At 39.0% G+C, this 22,528-nt stretch overlaps 1 protein-coding gene across 1 annotated transcript in view; it reads left to right on the top strand.

Annotated features, from left to right (window-relative positions):
- Positions 1-22,528, top strand: part of ATP1B1 (ATPase Na+/K+ transporting subunit beta 1) — a 367,918-nt gene that overhangs the window by 101,640 nt on the left and 243,750 nt on the right. Inside the window, exon 3 of the mRNA XM_044072355.1 lies at positions 7,342-7,494. Within this exon, the coding sequence (XP_043928290.1) occupies positions 7,342-7,494 (153 nt within the window). The remainder of the gene's footprint in view (positions 1-7,341; positions 7,495-22,528) is intronic.

The following is a 22,528-nucleotide window of genomic DNA, read 5'->3' as shown; positions in this document are numbered from 1 at the left end:
TCCCAGAGATGCACAGTAGCAGGCTAATTTTTGCATTCCCCATAGATTAAATATGCTAGTTTTTATCTTGTATAAGTTTTAAGCTGCACTATTGAAAGATCTTCCCCTACTGCCCTCTGTGCATGTTGCTAATCTGACCAGCACATATAGATAAATAGCAGCAGTCCCTTTCCTCCCAGGGGAATAAATTCTTCTTCTAGGAGTCTGTAATTTATCTAAATAAAAGGTTATATTCTCGGTAGGCCACCCTACTTCTCATGTATGTTGTGCAATAACCATATTTGAGTGCTAACTTTGTACATCCCTCAAAGATGGGTTTCTGTCTGTAGTTAGACTGCCCTGCTGCTTTTTTCACACCACACCAAGGTACTAATTTTAATTTGTAGTCCTGGTGGTTTTCTCCTTCATCCTATTGTGTTTAGTCCTAATTATTACAAATATTGGTTGTGACTGTTCAGTGTACCACTTTAGCTGTACACATTTTAAACAGAACATTTCTGTGACACAGTATTCTTTCATTTCCCACTCCAGATAACAAGGTCACAATTTTATTTTACATTTGTTTACTTGGGATGTCCGACAGGGCCAGTGGCCCTTTTTCAGCAGAGGCCCCGTGAGAAAAGCTCCATTACAAAAATTCATTAAAAATCAATACAAGAAATCGATAACAATCAAGAATATATAACTTTGAGAAATATAGGTAGTAAATAGTTTATACATAAACAATAAACATTGAGAGAGTAATGTTGTGTCTTTCGGCTTTTCCCGGTTAGAGGTTGCCACAGCGGAACTCCGGTCCGCTAATGATTGGCAATTGATTTTTACGTGCCGAGTTACCAGCCCTGACGCACAACCTTCAACGAAGGTATGCCCATTCACGCATGTCTCCACGCAGAAGACTCTCTAGCTGAGAATCGAACCGGACAGTGTCTTACTGTGAGGCGACAACGCTACCGCAGCACCACCACCGCGTAAACATTGAGAGAGTAATATAAATTGGAAAAAAAACAATGTGATCAAAGCAAACTTATGTCACCTGGCTTCCCTTATAGATATTATCGTGATTTTTCTATCTGAGAGCAAAAGTATTGTGACCAATAATTTGTCACCTACTTTATCTCTTGACTTACTTTATATATGTGATTTTTCTAGTATAAGATCCATTACCTTCTTTAGCAAGAACAGTGTTTGCTTTGGATTTATGACTCCATTAGGAAAGAAAGTAAGGAAGTTCTGAGACTGAAAAGAAGCATAGATGATGAAAATAACATGATTGACATACAAGGTAAAGATTTAAGTGTTATTTTAAGTAGCATTTATGCGGCTGTACCCAGTAGGAGCAAATGTAGTACAACCCCCCCCCCCAAAAAAAAAGCCCACATTGTGGGACCATAACTTAATCAAGCTTTATAATACAAGGAAAAGAAACTACCATGCTGACAGTATTGACCCAGTTGTTCAGGATTTGGGAACTTATGTGGACAATGATGTTAACCTTTGACAATCACACATGTCTATGGACCTATAAGAGCATATTCTTGACAGTAATGCTGATTAGACTGTGGAGTAATTTGCCTTTTGATATCATTAATGTTACACAGAGGTATGAAAAGGCATTGAACAAGTAAATAATAAGTAAATGTTAACGGACCATTGCACAGTTAACAAATTATAGGTAGATGGATAGATAGATGATACACAGTTGGAGCATGGACAAGGACTGCATGCATGCAAGGCAGTAATTTTACAGTGGTTGAGAAAAATATGTTAAATAAAATACACTTAAGAATGAACATCTGCAGTGCAGGCCATTGGAATGCCACCACTGTTCTATTCCTCTGTAATATGATATGATATGCGTGAGAAAGGTTTACCTGTCAAACATGCAGTATTAAACTTATTATGTAAGTGGTACTGTGGGGTCAGGCACATGTAGGAGTCATCAGGGTCCATGCAGTGCTCTAGTACAAAAGTTGGCTATGCTAAGCATAAGTACTGGTGATCATTATCATAGAATGTTTCTGAAGGATATAATCTACGTGTAGCAGTGTTCCTAGAAGGCACAGAAGATTCCAGCCAAGCATCTGGAGTCTGTTGTGTGGAAAACAGTAGGGTAGCATTGGAGAGTGGAGGAGGACCTCCATAATTCTACTCATGTGCTTTTGAAGCCCACTAAAGGTATGTCAAATCAAATCTGTTTAACTTCATGTGATAACATTTGTACACCTCATTATTTCATTGTGCTTATAAGCACGAAAGCATAATAAGCTCAATTTGATTATGAATAGTAAAACTATATGGCATCTCAATGTGAGAAACATAGATGTGTTAGAAAAGAAAGGTAACAACCTGTAGTGCAAATATGAACAGTGCAAGAATATGTATAAAACTACACAAAAGTTCTTAAACTGCTGTTCATACCCTTGAAAGGATATAACTGATCACATATGTGTAACAGTAAAAGTGGCAAAATTGCACCCATTATGTAGTTCTGGTCCTTGTATAGTTGTGATGAGCCCATACACAGGTGTTGTAGTTTTTTTTAATGAACTACTGTGGGAATGGGGTAAGTGCAAGTACGTTTCATCCTGTTTTGTAGCAGTCCTCATTAATCACAAAGTGCTTTGTTATGCCATTCTACTACACACAAAACCTAAACCTACTCCACAAGAGATAATTATTAAAAATCCCACACCAAGTCTACAAAAAAGTACCAAAATATAAAACAAAACATGCATTTCACAACTTATAAATAACATGCAAAAACTGAATGATTAAAAAAATGTTGCCATGAAACGTTTAGTGCTACCATTTGTCATACTAATTTGACCAGTGTCTTTTCTCTTTAGCCTCTACATATTTTCACACAGATTTATTGTAGGAGAAATACTTTTAGAGGAATAATTCATTTTGTTGAAGGTGACAATTTAGTGGACAAATTTTGAATGTACATCCTCTTACGACACCAGTGCTAAGCATATCCCAAGGTTAATAACCATTAACAATATCATCATCACCAATCCCCTTTCTCCCATTTTCTATATGGGGTTAGGAGTGTTGTGTCAACTGTCACCATCTATATCGATTCAATGCCACTCTCCCACCTTCTTTCAACACTCATGCCTGACTTTCATAGGACTTCTTTCACACAATCCATTCTTTTCTATGCTGGACACTGTCATTTCCTCTAGCCTTCTTCCTGTCTGTCCCAAATCTTCTCCACCAAACTGTCTTCTGTTTTTCTGCATGTGTGCTCAACATCCTGTAACCTGTCCTGTTTGACCTCATCTGCAGTTGGAGCTACTCTGGCTTCTGCTCTTGTGCCTTCACTTCTTTGCCTGTCCCACAGTGTGCATCCTACCTCCGACCTGAGACAATTCAACAACATCATCTCTAGTTCCCTTAACTACTCTGCTTTTACTGCCCAGGTTTCTGTACCACACAGTAGTACTGGCTGCACCATTGTTTTGTACACCTTACCTTTCAGCTTCTTTGGCATTCTTACATCACACACTACCCACATCACTCTGTGCCATTTGTCTCAGCCTCTCTGATAATAGCTTTGACCTCCGCATTCAGACTTCCCTTCTTCTCAACCACCCCTCCCAGATAATTTAAGCTGTTAACCTGTTCCACTATTTTCCCTTCAGTCTCAGTTGTCAGCCTCTTTTGAATTCCCCTGTTTGTTTCCATAGCAGCTGATTAATCTGTACTCAGTTTGTTTCATCCCATGTATCTTTAGTTCTGCATTCCAGTCCCCTATCCCTTGCTGAAATTATTGCTCATAGTCTGCCTGTAATGGTACACCATTTACATACAGCAACTTTGTTGATCTGTCCCCTGTGACATCTTTGCTAATGTAATCCATTACCAGTATGAACAGCAGTGGGCTCAGAGCTGAACCCTGAAGCACACCCACTCATAATAGGAACCCCGCTGTGAGGCCGAGAGTTATTCGCACTTGAGTCATTGGGTCATTGTACATAGCCTGCACTAATTCTGTCAATGTTTCTGGGACTTCAAACTACCATAGGACTGCCCAAATCAACTTTCTTGGGACCTTGTCATATGTGTTCTCCAAGTCTAGGAATGCCCAGTTGGACCCTTTCTTCGTCTGTAGCTTCTTCTCAAGTATTTATCTCACTGTAAATTTCAGGTTAGTTGTGTTGCATACTGATCTGAAACCAAACTGCTCATCCCCATCTCACTTGCTTCTACTTTGCATATTTCTTTATCAATCACTTTCTACAAAAATGTCATGCAATGAGTTAGGGATTTTATACCTTTATGCTGCCCACATTTGAGAAATGTCCCCTTTGTTCTTGAACAATGGCAGTAGTATGTTTCTTCTCCAATCATATTGGATATGCCTTTTTCTCAATACTGCTATAAGTTCCCCTCAGGAGCAGTTTCTCTCCTACCTCACCTAAAATCTTTTTCATATTTGCTATGATATTATTAGAGCCTGCTGCTTTCCCTGAATTTATTTTCTCTAGTGCTGTTCTTATTTATTCTCTGGTAGGCTTCTCTTCTTTCATCATAGGCAGTGTCTTTGAGGTCTTCTTTATTCAGAAGCTGCTGGCTGTATTCCTTCCATCTGCCTTTGATGTCCTATAGACTGGTGAGCAGGGTGTTGCTGGTGTCCAGTATGAAGGATGTCTGTCTTTTATCAGCCAGACTGACAGTGACATATCACCCATTTCTTTCTCCTTGTCTTCCAGCGATAACTAGTAAAGTACACTTTCCACCAACATACATGTTTTTGCTTACAGTCCTTGCCTGTGTGGTACAGTTCTGCCGTGATGAATTTTATATCTGTGACTGTCTTCTCCTATGCCTTGACCTCTTCATCATAGTTGAGTGGTCCCTTACAACTATAATTCCTGTTCCTTCAAATCCTTTATACTTTTTTCTGCTCAGACCAGCTTTGGGGAAATTTCTGTATTCAGGGTTTCTACCTCCAACTGGGTTACATATCAGTCTTATTGTTTGGCTCAAATACTTTATGCACCCTTGTATTTATTCACCATATCTTTTAGGTCTCTTTATGACCAGCCCCTTTTAGTTTGGCTCTTTGTAAGGATAGTTGAATTTTGCCTTTGGATAATTGGCTGCATATTAGTTGAAGTCTCCATATGAGGACTCCATGTCTTTCCCTTTACATATTTGTTTGGACACTGCCACTGTGCCTGGCCAAGTGACCATTTCAGGTACTCTTTGGCCATTTTTTTCTCAGTGTTTTTAGACTCCATAGTGTTTTTACCATGACTTTTGTACATTATGACTGGCCGTCTTATTTTTCTAAGGCATACACTCAGTAGCAGGTAAAGATGCATATATCTCCCTTTTTCTAGATCTACATTTACATGCTAGTATGCATTTCCAACAATTACTTTACCACATTCCATTGCAGCTTCATAGTCAGCATGTTCATTAGAAAGCACATTTTTTTACAGGCACAACATTTACAGTTTTATTGCTATCATGTTGGTTAAAATCAGATATTTGGTACAATAACTAATTTTTAGTGTGCCTCTTTCTTCCCACATCAGAAGCATTTTGGTTACTGACCATCTCTGGGTATCTAGATGTGTACATTCTTAGAAAGAGGCATAGGTTGCTCATTGCTAAAATAATTTCATTAGGTTGTAAACTTTGAATAAATCTATCAGTACTCTCAGGGTTACTCTGAAAAGCCCACTTGCATAATTTACTTGGGAGTGCCCTTTTGAACTTACCAGCTGATGGGATGTCTTATTTTACTTTTTCTTTCTACTTCAGGCACTAACTACAAGTTTAAAATATGTTTTAGATAAAGAATTTGTGGTCTTGCTGTTCTACGTGTACATTTATGAAACCATATTGTCTGTGCTTCAGAAGAGATGAACCCTAGCAGACCAATTTTTTTTTTTTTTTCAGTTTTTGATGGCCCATATAGCAAACACCTTCCATGTCCAGTACTTTGCCTGTTTAGCTGTGGGGATATTTTAGCCAAGTTATACTGATTCCATTTCTCCTGGGTTGCATGCCTTTCAAAGGTGCTAAGGTATGCCTTGATATCGTCATAAGTTTATTTAGCGGTGAGATTGTCTTCAAGGAGGCCAGTATTGAGACTAATAAAGTCATCTGTTCCTAATGGCTGGCCAAGTATTCAAACTCCACTCTCTGCTGGCACATATTCATATTTGCAAAAGTAAATTAAGGCACCAAAGTTACACACTGGAAATCAGTCACTGTACTCCTCCTGGGGAGGCTTACCAACATTTTGTAACCTGTATTGAAGCTGTTTTTGATAGAACAGCTGATACAGTTGATGTTCACTTACTATCAATGGGATCCTGCTGTAAGATTTGAGATTATATTACTACAGTAATATTTGTTGAGCGTCTGTCTAACATGAGATATCTAAGAAAGCACATGCAAAGTCCTGAATGTTATGAACAGTTAAAAATAATACATGAGACTGTAAATATCCTAAAGATCTAGGTTGGATTCTCAAAGCCTCCATTTATGCACCTGTTCCTTACTTGTACCAAAGTTTTTTGGCTACTGCAGAAAACCGACTTGCACCTGGTGAGATCTGCCCACTTGCAACAAACCTTTATTGGTATATATCTGCATCCTAGCCAGTGTTACTGCTCAGAATTATGAAAAGCTGCTTACAGATAAACCAGGTATATGATTTGCTTTGACAGAAAGTTTCTCCTCTGTGCTGCAGCTGCAGTGCTGTTTTTGAGCATTTGGATGTCTTTGCATAAACTTTGGCTTCACTGAATCGTACTTTGCATTTTTTGTGTACTGTGTATCCGTGTGTGTTAAAATGACTCCTGTACAACAGATTTATTAAAGCAGCAAACAGGTTTTTAATAAAGCAGAAACAGTGATGGGGGAAAAACAGGTTTGTTATTTGGAAGCTTACAGATAATTGCTTTTCCTGAGGTGAGGTGTAGTGTTAAAAAAACAGATTTTAACTTGAGTGAAAGTAGTCATGAAATCTGCGCGGTTTACCAGTCTGCTCCTTGTGGAGGGGACATTTAAGATCCCATACTTAAATCATTTCTAGAGGTACTGATGTGGCAATATTGTGTGGGTACTGATGTGGCAATATTGTGTGGGTCATCCTATCTCAGCACCACGGGTAAATGTCTGGATTATGCGCGCTGTGATTCTGCAATAGTGAAGTGTGTAATGTGCTGTTACGTACTGCATAATAGAGTATAGCAAGTTTGGAGAATGCTAAATGCTAAATTTTGTGTAAGATGTGAAGTGTCCTGTGTGGTGGATTATTCTGCTGTCTTGCAGTTAATATTTCAGTTAATATGGCTGTCTTTATTCCCCTAGGACTGACTCACGTACCAGTAGCTGTAAAAACTGAAATTTCATTTACTCCTTCAGACATCAAGTCATATGCACACTATATAAGTAATTTAAATGAGTTATTGGATATGTATAACATAACTGATGAGAAGAAAAAGAATTATAGAGATTGTGGAGGTAAGTGGGGTTTTTTTTGTTTTTTTTTTACTTATTTTGGGGTGTTTTGTTTGTTTAGAAATGCTTTTGCTAACCAGTATTTAGCAACTTCAGCATGTTGTACAAAACTTAAATTTGAACTAAATTGCTAGCAAAAGTTAACCATCAAATAGTGATTTCTTTCTATTTGCATTTATGCTACCTTACTTGTCTGTTAAGAAACCAAGCCTGTTTACACTTCTGATTAATTTAGCTATGATCAAAATCTTTGGCCACCCACAGTCAGTACTATAGTCATACTTTCCTGCTCTGTATGAAGACACATGACACTTTTACTATCCTTGTCCAGGAGACACTTGAGCAGTACATTTAACTTTTATGCTGGACCTAACTCTGTACTTGATTGCTTCTGACCATATTAGTGGCTTTATAGGGGTGATGGCAAAAATTGGCTTGCTTACGATTTAGGTTTCATTTAGGTGTCTTCTTCACACAAATACACCAGTAATAGCAAAGCAAGTTCTCATTCAAAACAGAAAACGTAGCAACACAGAAAGGAGAGGCAAGTATCTGAGTGTGCCTTCTGAGCAGGACAAAGTAAGTTTTATGGAAGCCCCTGGTGTGTGTCTAGAATCACAGCAGCTAAAAGGGCCAGATTCAGTCCTAAACCTTTGGATCACAACTTTGGCTGCACAGCCTGTAATCCTTTTAAGCTGTTGAGATCTGGTCAGAGTACCAAGTCTTGCTTTTCCTTAGATTTGTGAGAACATGAGCTATCCCCACAAACACATAGGAGTAGGAAAAAGATAAGGAGAAAAGAGTGCATCAGTTGAACTGAAGTTTCCACAGCAGTCATTTGTGGTCTAGTTCAAGGGGGTATGTTGTTATTGAATATTGCTGTAATGGTTTACTGGTTGGTTTAAAAATTAAAATGGTTCTGGTACAATGCCACTGTGTTGCCTTTTCCTCCTCCTCATTTTCCCTTCCTAGAAAAAGTTTGCAATAGCAACATCATTTGCTTTATGATTCTGACATCAAGTAATTGCAAGTTTAAACAAAGAAACCTACAGTGTTCACTAGAGTCTGCTGTGCCACTTTCTATTGCCACATCTAAGGTGGTAGTATTGCAGAAAGAAATTCAGCAGGCATATTGCACATTAGCATTCTAGGTACCAGTTCAGATGGAATCTTTAGTTGTGAACTGAGGCTTGCCTGCTACTGCCATGAGTCCTGGTGTTTTGTGCAATTTGAAGTAGAATCTGGTTCCCTGGTATTAGACAAAGGGCTGTGAAACCTGGCCTAAGAGGAATTGCCACCTTTCTCCTCTTCAACTGTGGTTTTGCAGTAAAATATAAGAGTCTGACAGTGTAAATATATATACACACATTGCAGTGATGATGATTCAGCACCCTCCAGTGTCCTCTGATTGCAACAGCCCCTCACTCCTATTACAAACTTTGTTCTTGATAAGAGAGAGCAGATGATGGATATTCAGACCCACCCATCTGCAATATTTCTTGATCAGCCATTAACTCTTTCTGAACCAGAGTCTTCATAAGTTCTTGCTGCTGGGATCAGTTGTTTTCTTCACTGTCTTAATGTCTTATTTTTGAATTGAACTGTTGTGCATCTATGACATGTGCACTGCTTTCTTACTGTCCTAAGCAGTTCATCCATATTTATGGGTCATACTGGTATTTCAAGCCATATTGATTTCCTGAATACCGCCATAGCATGTCATTTTGGTCTGTTAATGTTAAGGATTTGTATTAAGCCTATAGTAATTGGAGGAAACTTCTCAATTCTTTCAGGTCATGTAGTTTGCTAAAGCATGTTCTAGATTAATGACAGAGGGAGAGAGAAAGAAGATGGTTAAAATGTGCTGTGCTATGTATCTGAAAGAGGATTTTTATGTATTGTTTCTTCATCATTTGTGATTTGACAAATATGAAGGTTGCTTTACATAAACTGTATACGTGGATTGGTGTATTTTTGTGTGTGCATTGTATAATACCTGTATGTCCAAATAACACAGGCAAATGGTTTACACTATTTAAACTAAAGCTGTCAGATGTGAGGATTAGATTAGCAGTGTTTTTTTTTTCTGCAGGTGTTGTACTGCGCATGCTGCACACTGATGTTTATGCTCTGGTGGGCTTCCATGTTCTACATTTCTTTCTACTGACTTACAAGGCTGACCTCTAGTGCAGCCATTCAAGCTGTTTTTTGACTACGCAGTGGATTTTCTTTAGTTTACTACTTTTAAAATCACTTCACTAGTATTTGTCAGCTGTAAACCAAGTGTGGATATGTGTGATCACACCTTAGAGAATGGGGACTTGCAGATCTGCACCCTGATTCAAGAACGAAAGTTCTCCAGCAGCGTATTAATCTACAGACAATGCCTGAGAAAAAAATGAGTCTGCTGCTTCACAACAGCATATCAAGCTGTTGTGGATCTCCGACTAAAGGTAACCTAATGGCAGCCATTATTTTACAGTCGCTAAGCAACTTTTTTTGCTATTTAACGAGTGTAAAATTAAAAAAAAAAAAAAAAATTTAAAGAAAATTTAAAAAAGTGTGTGCATATGTATGCCAATGAGAGCAAGATTGATCGAGCTGATGTTCATCATGTTTCACTGTTGCAGTCATTACAATTGGGTTATCCTGCTGGCAGGCTACCCGCAGTCGGCCTGAGTTCCAAAGTCTAGGTCCAGCATCGGTTGCTGTCACCTCCTCCCTGACGTCAGTGCGCCAGGGGTATAAAAGATGCAGCCGACGCCATTTTCTTCAGTCTTTCTTGCCACGCGGTGCCCGAAGCAAAAGCAGTTCGCAAGTGCCAGTCGGCCGACTCCTGAGATTTTCAAATTCGAATTTCAGATCCAAAGTCTTCATTAAAGCTAAGTACCCCGTTGGGGAAACTTTTTTCTTGCTCCAGACCGATGTCAGAAAAAGTTAATAATTGTATTTCTTGTGGGAAGCAAATACCTCATAAGGATTTTCATTCTTACTGTATTTCTTGCCTAGGCCCTGACCACGATGTTGCTAGTTGTCGGTTTTATGCTAGATTTAACCAACGCAGTATTAAGCGTCGGTACGATTTTGCATTTCATTATTTTGGCAGAATACTTAACTATATAATGCCGTCGGAGCAACCGACTACCGGAGTTTATAAAAAGCGCAAAGAAAAGGACAGGCACGCGAGGTCCAAAACCGATGACTAGGCTTCTGCTAGGCCTGTCGCCGGTTTGACGGTTCTCAGTGAGGTGCTTTCACAGCCCCTGACGCCGGCTACATCAGAGCCACAGGCGGCTAACGACTCCCATGTGGAGCCGACTAGGCCGCTGGAAACTCAAGGTATTGGACACTCGGAAACTATTTCCTCAGATGGGTCTGGAGCCGCTGAGCAGGCATCGGCTTCTGAGGGTGTTTTCAGGCCTACACAGTTATATGTAAAACCAACTTCAGCTTCAAAGGCAAGGATTAAAGCCGCTCTAAAGACAAAGAAACAAGTACAGCATTCTCCTGGACAGGCCTCCATGCCTAAAAAACAGATGCTTAAAATGGCCGAAGACGTAATTACTTTAATCAGGGGTTCCCATCCCCCTCCTGATAAGAGGCCTAGGCAAGAGATAGAATATGCATCTTCAGGTCAGGTTTCCATTTCTTCTGATTCCTCTTCTGACCAGGAATATTCTCTTCCTCCTTATGAGGATTCTGATGCTGAAGAATCTATTCCTTCAGCCTCTCCTCCTGAGGATTATTCTTTTGGGGAAACCCTGCATACTATGAGGGAGCATTTCCACTGGGAGAGCCAAGATTACTCAGAATCCAAGAAAAGGCTCAGAGACTTCCTTTTATTACCTCAGCACAGGTCCCTTGCTATTCCTCCTGTTTTAGACATTGTAGATGTAATTTCAGACTGTCTCCTGACTCTTTGCCACCAGCTCCTGTTAAGCCAGACAGATACTAACAGGGTCACCAGCACTTCACCACTTAACCAGTATTTCTTCTTTATTTAAGATTAAAGATTATGAGACTGGAATTCTTTTCTCTTGGCAGCGTGAACCAACGCGGAGTGGGTCAAAGGTTAGAAGCGGCTACCAGAAGCGGCGGAGTGTGTCAGCGTCATCAGCGGAACAAAATGTAACAAAGTATGTTTCAAAAAATGTTACATTTACTGATTCTTCAGCTTCCATAAACTTGGAAGCTGAGGGTGCTATCGGCACTTCAGTCTCTCCGATTAATGAACACTCCTTTCAGGCAAATAAATCTAGCCGGGGGAGAAATGGCAGAAAGGGAAGAAATCACTTCAAGTAACAAAGAATTGAGTACAACAAACAGACTTTGTATGTTGTGAATTTATCTGATTTGAATCTCACAAATGATATGAAAGATGTATTATTAAAGGGCAGTAAATTTGTGCCTACATATTTTCCTTCTTTTGCTGATTTGTATTTAGAATTAAAGGCATTTAGTAGGAAGGAAATTGTATTTGAAAGTTTTCTTTCAGAAAAATGCTGCTGTTACTGCTGAGAATGTTCATTCAGACAGTTCTAATAATGAATTTGAATGAGGATTTACTAAATCTGTCAATTTATGACTATGACGATGCTGAATTCTCTTGTTTGGATGAAATAATAGATAATTCTAGTTGTTACCACACTGGATATGAGAAGTTAACACTACCTTCTTTGGCAACTGATAAGAAATTTGTACCTAATATTATGGTGCCTGCCATCTCTGTATTTGTGAAAGTTTTGTTTAAAGAAATAGAGACACTTACTGAATTTTTAAAGCAAAAGAATCATTATAATTTAAACAAAAATGAATGGCTTGCTTTGAAAAGCATTGAAAAACAAAAAATTGAGTTTATTTTTAAGTGTGCTGACGAAGGAGGCAACTGGGTCATTTTAAATAAACAAAATTATAGTGAAATGGTGGTTGATTTGCTGAATAATGCAAATGAGTATAAGCGCTTAATAAAGGACCCAATAGTGGAATATAATGATGAACTGTTGACTTTATTAGAAAGTGGGGAACATCTTGTTTTTTTTGATCATAAGGATGTAAGTAGATTGTATATTAAGAAACCTATAACCCCCATTTTCTATGCTTTGCCTAAATACATAAATGTTTAAGAAAACCCACCCCCGGGTAGACCTATCGTGTCAGGGGTTGGTTCATTTCTAAGTAATGTTAATATATTTCTGGATTTCCACTTGAAAATACATTTAAAGAAGGTTGTAGCACATATTTCCAACACTCAAGATTTGTTAAATGAAGTGTCTCCGATTAGATGGCGAATGACTACTATTGGGTTACTATTGATGTAAAATCCCTTTATACGAACATTAGTCGTAGATGGGGTTTGGAATCTATCATGGAAATGATGGGTGATGGACCCAGAACCACCTTTTTGATTAATTTACTTGAATTTTGTTTAATTCATAATTATTTTTCTTTTAATAATGAGTTTTTTCTGCAGTTAAAAGGTATGGCTATGGGGGCTGCTTTTGCACCCTCATATGCTATTATATACATGGAATTTTTTGAGAAGAAATGTATTTATCCTACCCTAGTTTTTTAAGAATAATGTCATACTGTATAAGCGCTTTATAGATGATCTTATTTTCATTTGTAAAGGTGATGTTAATGATTTTTTGGGTTTCTTTGAGACCCTTGATAATAATGAACATGGTTTAACCTTTTCTTATGAATTAAATTGGGAATTTATTAATTATTTGGATGTAACCCTATATAATGTTGGAGAATTAATTAGCTTTAGGCCATTTAGAAAATCAACCTCAGTGAATATGTTTTTACATGTTACCAGTGTGCACCCTGGACAGCTGTTAAATTCACTACCATTTGGTGAATTTAAAAGAATTTATGACCACACTAGGGAATGAAAGAGTTAATGAGTTGGATAAGGTTTTGTTAAGGTTAAGTGAAAGAGGTTATGATGAAACACTCCTTTTGAGATGAAAATATAAAGTATTGGGGGATCATTATGATGGTCCACATAAACTACCTTATGCATTGAATATGAATAAGAAATTTGAAGATAAAATGTATGATACAAGGGATACTGATGATGAAAAAAAGCTTTTTTTATGTTACAAGATTTTCTCCCTTTTCAAAGGGATTAACTAAAATAGTGAGAAAATATTGGCATATTGTTAGTAAGGATGAAAATATTGGTCTTGTTCCCAAAACATATTACCTTCTCTTTCAAGAGGGGAAGAATCTAAAGGAATTGTTAAATTATAATTTTGTGGAAGGGAATAACATCAATGGTTTACCTTCTGGCACCTTTCCATGTAGTCATTGTGATATATGTGACAGGGTTAAGAATTTGAATGTTATTAATGGTATAACATTTGTCCCTAGACTATATTTTAACTGCAGATCGATAGGGGTGGTATATATTCTGGGTTGTTTTTGTGCTGATATGTGGTACATAGGGCAGACTAAACGTATGGTTAGAATTCGGGTTCTAGAACACTTAAAAGATATTAAACCATAGTGAATTCAGCCCTGTTGCACAACACTTCCTTGTAAAACATGGTGGTTCTCCTAGTAGTTTAAAATTTTGTGTATTAGGTAAGCCTTTTTCAAAGAGGAGGGGCACCATATAAGTAAATTGCTTGAGTTAGAAACTAGAATGATCTTGAAATTTAAGACCTTAAAGCCCCTTGGTCTGAATCATGAATTGGGTATTTAATAATTAATGATTATAGTGTTGCTCAATATTCCATACATTTAATTTATATTTATATTTATACTGTTTTATTTATATAATTTTGTAGTGAAGTATTGATGAAATGATGGATGCATTATATGTGAAAATAATATGAATTGTATCACTTTAAATGTTTAATAGGAATTAATTAATGCCAGTTGGCTGTGTTAATTAGGATATATATGTGTGTATATATATTTGCTAAAATGTGAATATATTGTGATCCATGAAGGCGAAAGGCCAAGGTACCAGATCGCTATTTAAATAAAGAAGAAATACTGGTGAAGTGCTGGTGATGGTGTGTTTTTTATTTTACTTTATTTGGTGGTGTTTTGAATAGATACTAACAGGGTTCCTGATTCACATAGTTTCTGGGTCTGCAGCAGGGTTTTTATAAAGAAATTTATCTCTCAGGGTCCCAAAGGGGTCAATGCTTCCACTACAAAAAAAAACCCTATACCCTCTGATAGGGATTCAAGGGCCCTGGACATATGGGGGAAAAAGATTTATACTTCTGCTACCTTGGCTGTAAGAGCTTTAAATTGTCAATTTCATATGCTTAAATATCAGCAATATCTACTGTCACTGCTTAAACAAAAAATGTTGACAATTTCAGAATGTGCAGAAAACAAAGAAATGCAGGATTTATTGCATGCTGCTGAACAAGTAGGAAAGCATACTTTGCAATGTGGTTTTGATTCCCTAGAGGCCTCTTGCAGGGCCGCTGTTACAGGTTCTGTCATTAGGAGACATGCTTGGTTAAAAAAACAGAATCTGCCCGATCATGTTAAAGCAAAATTATTAGATGCTCCATTACAACATGATACCTTGTTTGGTGTTAAAGCAGAAGGGGTTTTGAAGAAAATGGAGGACAAAGCTAAATCTATGCAAACAGTCAAGGATATCTTACAGGTACAGCCTCTCAGATTTAGCAGGAACTGGCCTGCAAAGAATTGGTCCTTTCCAGTGTCAGACAGGCCACAAAGAGGTAGATACAGACGCCCCAGAGGCAGATCACAGCCCCAAAGTTCATTCAAGCCTAAACAATGGGGTGCTTCAACCTCCAAGAGCGGAGAAGAAAAATCACAGCCATACAGGAAACGGTCTCAATGACTTTCCCCTGCCAGCACCAAGCACTTATCTTCTGGCAGCTTCCTTGGAGGGAAAACTAGCACTTTTTGCCCAAAATTGGCACATGATCACTCGGGACAAATGGGTCTTAAATATCGTATCCCAGGGCTACAGGTTCCATTTTCACACCCTGCCAAGGCCAAACGGTATGCCAGACTTGCCACACAATCAATGGGCAGAGGCACAAAAACAAGTTTCATCCCTCATGGACATGAGGGCCATTCAGCAAGTACCACAGCAAGAGCAGGGAAAGAGGATTTTACTCAAGGCTATTCTTGGTGCCCAGAAAGGACAAAACCTGGAGACCAATACTGGACCTGTCTATCCTGAACACATTCCAAAATTCAAAATGTTAACTCTGCAGCAGCTTCTGCCCATGCTGGGCAAGAAGGCTTGGCTTGTGACTTTAGACCTAAAAGAGGCATACCTGCATGTCCCAATCAGACAATCATGCAGAAGATACCTCAGATTTATAGCTGGCTCGATGCATTACCAATTCTCTGCACTGCCCTTTGGCTTATATACTGCACCCAGGGTCTTTACAAAGTGCCTGGCACCAGTAATTGCTTTTTGCAGACAAAGAGGAATTCAAATATATCCTTACTTGGACGACTGCCTTATTCAAGCAGAGAACAAGGACACTCTACTACAACATCTGGTGTTTGTAAAAACATTACTAGCAGGCCTAGGGTACATAGTAAACAAAAAGAAATCAAAACTCGTACCCTCTCAAGAGATAATATTCCTGGGTGCAAACTTAAATAAACTGCCCAGATGGCTTATCTCATGCCAGACAAACACAGACAGCTGACTACTTATTTCAAAATGTTGGCAACAAAGACCCAGTTATCTGCAAGAAAAATTCTGCAGGCTTTGGGCTTCATGGCATCCTGCATTCTGCTAATTCCATATGCAAGACTGCATATGAGGAAACTTCAATGGTATCTAAAAAGTGTTTGGACTTAACATTGCCACAGCCTGGAAACAATAATTACCCTCATCCCCTGCCTGCAACAGGAGTTTCTATGGTGGGCAAAAGCCTGTCACCTCAACACGGGACAGCCATTCACCTTACCCACAGCAAGGCAGACATTGACAACAGATGCATCAGATTATGCCTGGGGGGCCCATATGGCAGGAAGATGTATTCAGGGCATATGGTCTGCAAGTCAGATGCATCTATATATCAATCAAAAAGAGATGCTAGCAGTTTAAAATGCCCTGACAGCCTTCAAGGATCTACTTCATCCAGGACAACTACTGATAAAGACGGACAATACCACAGTCATGTGGTACATAAACAAGCAAGGGGGCACACATTCCTACCCCCTCTGCAGACTAGTCATGAACTTGTGGGACACAGCATTGACTTACCAAGTACATCTGCAAGCACAATTCCTGCCAGGAAGGATAAATACTCTGGCAGACGAACTAAGCAGAAACCTAATGGATCCCCACGAGTGGACATTGGATCCACAAGTCTTCAGCATGATAACAAGGAACTGGGGAAGCCCGGACATAGACCTATTTGCCTCTCCTCACAATTGCCAACTACAAAGATTCTGCACATGGACTTAATCACAAACAAGCATGGAAAGTGGATGCTCTCTTTCAGCTGGAAAAACCTAACAGTATATGCCTTTCCTCCTCTGCCTCTCCTCTCCAAGGTACTCCTCAAGGTCAGACAAGAAGCCAAAAATGATTCTGATTGCCCCAGACTGACCCCGCCAGCACTGGTACCCAATCCTAAAGAGCTTGTCCCAATGCCCAGCTTGGACACTACCTTAAATTCCTCACTTATTGACTCAACAAGACAGTCAGATACTGCACAGCCAACTCAGGACCCTAAACCTGGCAGCATGGTGGATAATGTAGCCATTCAAGATGCACCTCTTTCTAAAGCAGTTATGGATGTTATTTTGGAGGCCAGGAGGCCTAGCACCAGAAAATCTTATGCAGAAAAATGGAAGAGATTCTGTGCTTGGAACCAGGCACAAGGTATTGACATGATTGTTCCAAATATTCCTCAGATTTTGCAATACTTAACTGAGATGCTGGATAAAGGCCTTTCCTTTTCATCCATTAAAATTCATGCCTCTGCCATTTCAGCTGATAACAATACAGAACCACCTATTTTTTCTCATCCATTACTAAGGCAGTACCTCAGAGAGGCCAAAAACATAAGACCCCCAAGGAGAGCACCAATACCTGCATGGGACCTCAACTATGTCTTGGAAAAACTTACACTGCCTCCCTTTGAGCCAGCCTCTGCAGCTGATATAAAATTCTTATCCTGGAAAACAGCTCTGCTCCTAGCAATAACCTCTGCTAGACGAGTCTCAGAGTTACAGGCACTCATGGCTGTGGAACCTTTTAATCATTTTCCATCCTGACAGGGTTTCTCTGAGGACAAACCCTACATTTATGCCTAAGGTAGTGACCAGTGTGACCCTTAACCAAACAATTCACCTGCCTACCTTTTACCCAAACCCACAGAATAAGGGTGAGAGACTTCTGCATTCTTTGGACATTCACAGACAGCTATGCTTCTACTTGGACAGAACCAAAGCTTTCAGAAAGACTGAACAACTTCTAGTAGCATATGCTGTTGGATCACAAGGAAAGCCTATCTCAAAGCAGACTGTTTCAAAGTGGATAGGCCACTGCATTCGTTTCTGCTATTCACAGCATGGCAAATCCGTGCCTAAGGGCATTAGGCCACATTCCACCAGAGCAGCAGCCACTTCAGCAGCCTTCCTCAGAGGAGTACCAACCAAAGACATCTTAGAGGCTGCAACTTGGAGTTCAGTGCATACTTTTACAAAGCACTATCACTTACCTCTCTATTCCAAATCCAGGGCAGGCTTTGCCACTGCAGTTCTGCAGGGCCTGATAGCCTCTCCTAATCCTATTTAGCACCAGCCTCCCAACCATAGCTTTAGGATTCAACCCAATTGTAATGACTGCAACAGTGAAACACGATGAACATAGTACAGTTGTGTACCTACCATAAATGTAGATGTTTGAGTGTATTCACTGTTGCAGTCCAGGTTACCCTCCCTCCATCCCCCTTTTCCTTGCTGGGACTTATCTGTACTTCTCTATTCTATACAACCTATGTGATGTATTTGCTTGTAGATGAAGGAAAAGTTGTTTTTTGGTTATGCATGCTTTTTGGCATTGGTGAGCCTACCATTTTAGGGGCACCTGACATCTGGGGCAAGAAAAACTGAAGAAAATGGCTGCATCTTTTATACCCCTGGCACACTGACGTCAGGGAGGAGGCGACAACAACCAATGCCGGACCTAGACTTTGGAACTCAGGCTGACTTGTGGGTAGCCTGCCTGCAGGATAACCCAATTATAATGACTGCAACAGTGAATACACTCTTAACATCTACATTTATGGTAGGTACACAAGTGTACTTTTTACACGTAACGTATCCTTGAACACCTTAGAGATATAAGAAATAAAAAAGACACAAGTGCTTTAGCAAAACATGTGGAAGAAGAAGATAGGAAACATATTTTTAATTTCATGGTTTTAGAAATAATAAATAAAAGTAAGAGGGGAGGTGATATAAGGAATAAGGTAGAGGAAGCCGAACAAAGATGGATTTTACTACTTCAGGGAGATAGGTCTCCTGGATTGAGCAATGCTGTTTCCTTAACCTTTTTTAAAATCCAGACCACTAAAACATTAAGTAATATGGATTATTACATAAAATGTGTCTGTTATATGTATATTTTATTTCATCTTATGCAGAATATAAGGCAAATGAATGTACTGATGTATGCAATTTTAATTAGTCTATGTCATAGTTCTATATGTGTTTTCATTGGTTGAACCATATTTTAAATACCAATGTTTTAACTGTTTTTATGAGTCTGAAGAAGCGATCAGCTGACTTAGATCGTGAAAGCGCTTACTCTTGTTTAATAAAGTGGTGTGAAACTGCAAGTGAACCGTTTCCTACCTTGACTACTACATCTCAGTTACAACTTTTGGTTTTATAAAGGGCACTACTGTGAAGCTGCAAGTGATTTATTTCCTGACGTGGATTATTCCATTTTTATCTTCAGCTGTGGTCTAACCATTGGTCTTTTCATTTTTTTTGTACTTTTTACACTCGCCTAAGCAGAGCTTTGGCTGTTTAGCAAGTGTAAAAGTAAATGAAACATAAAAAAAGTGTGTGTGTTTATATTTCTGTGTGTGTGTGTGTGTGTGTGTGTGTGTGTGTGTGTGTGTGTGTGTGTGTGTGTGTGCATGCTTGCATGCATGATAGTGGAAGAAGTGTGTATGTGTCAGAGAGCGTGAAGAGTGAGAGTGGTCAATCACTGGCAGCAGCAGCTGAGGTTTGCATACTCTTGACCTCTTAGCTGAAAATATCTCCATAAAGCCTAAAGTAAGGGGAACAAAGGCTCAAAATAGGGACAGATTTCAAGTATTACTCATAAAAAAATCCATAAGTTCCTGTAATGATAGGGTTTGTGTCGGCATGCATTTTCTGAAGTGCAGGTGTGTGTGTGTGTGTGTGTGTGTGTGTGTGTGTGTGTGTGTGTGTGTGTGTGTGTGTGTGTGTGTGTGTGTGTGTGTGTGTGTGTGAGTGACCACTGGCACCAGTAGAGGTTTGCATACCTGTCGACCTCTTATCTCAAAAAAAAAAAATCTAGATAAAGTCTAAAGTAAATGAGAACAAAAGCTCAAAAACAGGAACGTATTTTAAATATTACTGTTCTAAAATAAGAAAGTTGCTTAACAGGATTTTTAGCATGAATTTTCTGGAGGAAATAGTCTGAAACTCAAATGTATGTCATTATTTAGAGACTTCAATCCCAGTGACTGGCAGCAAACCACACATTTTAGGACTAGGTGACCAAAACAAGAAGTAAATTTATGGATATTTTTTAAATGTTATATTTTGGATGTCAAATACTTCCAATACCATTTACATGCACTACAGCAAATATGAAACATTAGGCGGAGAAAGTGTTTTACATCAAATATATATATATAGTAATAAAAAAATTGTAAAAACACAGTAGTTTTATAGATAACCCATTCTGACAGAACAATAATGTCCTCCACAATGTGTTACTAGCCTGTAACACTGGGCTTCATAACACCCCTGGGCAGGCTTTATTTACACATCATCTGCTTAGGCTGCTAATGTACCACTGATTCTTGTCTCCACTGCCAAGTAGTCCACTGAAAATGGAGTTAGAATTATCCTTTCTGTTCAGAAGCTCAGGATGATGAAATGTAGGGTTTCCCAGGGAGCAAAATATGGGAATGGTGCCTCAGCTTTTGCTTCATCACCCTCTGTAAGGACAAGTATAAATGGGGGGGGGGGGTACAAAATTCTCTAAAGGCATAAGAGAAGAGTAAAGGTTCTACTACCCAGAGTGAACAGAGGTTGGTTGCTTTAGATCTACCATGGTTATCACTTGAAGTAGTAAATGCACTGCCATATATGCCACCATAAATTTGTTGATTCCCCCAAAAAGAAGACCGTCTTCATTCTTTTGCGATAGATATATTGAAGGGACCACCTTGGGATGACAGTTCAGTTAGCAGTGATATTAGTCCCCATCCAGAGCTAGATTTTCGTAGTATAGTGTTGATAAACCTTGGCTTGAAGAAAAGATAAACACTTGCTGAATACCAGAGTCTGGATGTAAGTACATGTGGACAGGCTTAGACCCCCTCAAAGTCTTATCCTCTATAGGTACATTTCATGTTCTGCATAGTCAGTGACATAACTACTGGCTAGCAAGTTTCAAGTTGCTCTATGATGTGTAAAACCTGTGTTCAAATGCTAAATCAATAAAACGTCCAATCTGAAAAAAGGAGTGGATTATTAGTCTAATTTTGAGAAAAGGAGTTTTATATCGGTTAAATACAAAAATAATTTGGTGCTCACTGAAAAGCAGGTGTTTCTCTTTCTGTAGTTTGTGGCAGTCCTAGAACTGATTATATTATTGTGTGTGTGTGTGTGTGTGTGTGTGTGTGTGTGTGTGTGTGTGTGTGTGTGTGTGTGTGTGTGTCTCTCTGTACATACATGCATCTGCAGACCCAGTCCCTGTGTAGAGGGTACGTGTTGTAGTTGTAGTGCTCCCCCTCCCCATATTGATGGGTATTGAAGTTGATGACTTTGGATTGTGTAGGACAGTAACATTTAATGTAGTCAAAGCTCAGTTCACTGAGCTGATGTGTAAGCCTACGCAGCAATTCAGTTCTAGAAGCCTTCTCTCATTATTCTCAAAGTTACAAGAGATATTCCAGTCCCTTTCTTCAATGTAGCGGGCATCCAGCTACAACTCTGTCTGGTGTTCTTTTGGCATGCACTCAGGGGGAGCAGTCCCTAACATGAGCTTTAAACCATGTAAACCCATTATTTACCTCCATTGGCACTGCTGCCATGGCCGATCAGATCCTCAGGGAGGAGTTTCAAATGAGTAGTTCATAATTCTGAATGTCTTGCATGGAGGTTACAAGCCACAGCACTTTTTGTACAAGGTTAAAATCCTTTTTCTTAGACACCCTATACAGGTACACTATTCTGTTATAAGTAGTATTTAATTTACATATGTGTAGATTCATAGGTATTCCTAAACCAATGAGTCCCAAGACCATTCATACTGTGCCAGTACCCTCACTTGTTGGATACCCCCTTTCTCCAGGAGGGCCATACCAAGGCAAATATGTGGATACCCACCAATCATGTAGAATTCGTTTAAAAGAAGTCATGGGAGTTTAATGTACACTGGTTTGTTGCTTTTGGAATTTAACCAGTCTCATTCTTTCCATTAGCAAAGGATCCAACAAAGTTTCATAGCTGTGCAGCTGGACATAACAAAAGTAGAATCTTGATTAATTAATTTACTCAACATGCTGTTTGCCACTTATAAAGTGCTACAAAATATATCTTCAATGACAGTTAGATAAATCACTTGCTATGGGTTACTGAACATAGGTATCTAGGAATTAAATCTTTAACAATTTGTCTGTGTGCAGTATGAATGCCAGTGAGGGATTAAAGTACTTGGACAACTAAAAATATACTATAGAATGTCACCTTCTGTGTCTCTCAGAAATGTACTTTTGGCCAAATTCTAATATGATCTCCCCTTAATCTCTTCCCACTCTGGCATAAACACCCATAAAATCCAAAAACT

Source organism: Protopterus annectens, chromosome 5.part0, assembly GCF_019279795.1.
Source record: "Protopterus annectens isolate FY-2018-M chromosome 5.part0, PAN1.0, whole genome shotgun sequence".
NCBI classification, from domain to species: Eukaryota; Metazoa; Chordata; order Ceratodontiformes; family Protopteridae; genus Protopterus; species Protopterus annectens.
The sequence above is the reverse complement of the archived record's forward strand: the minus strand, read 5'-3'. Positions and strand labels throughout refer to the sequence as shown.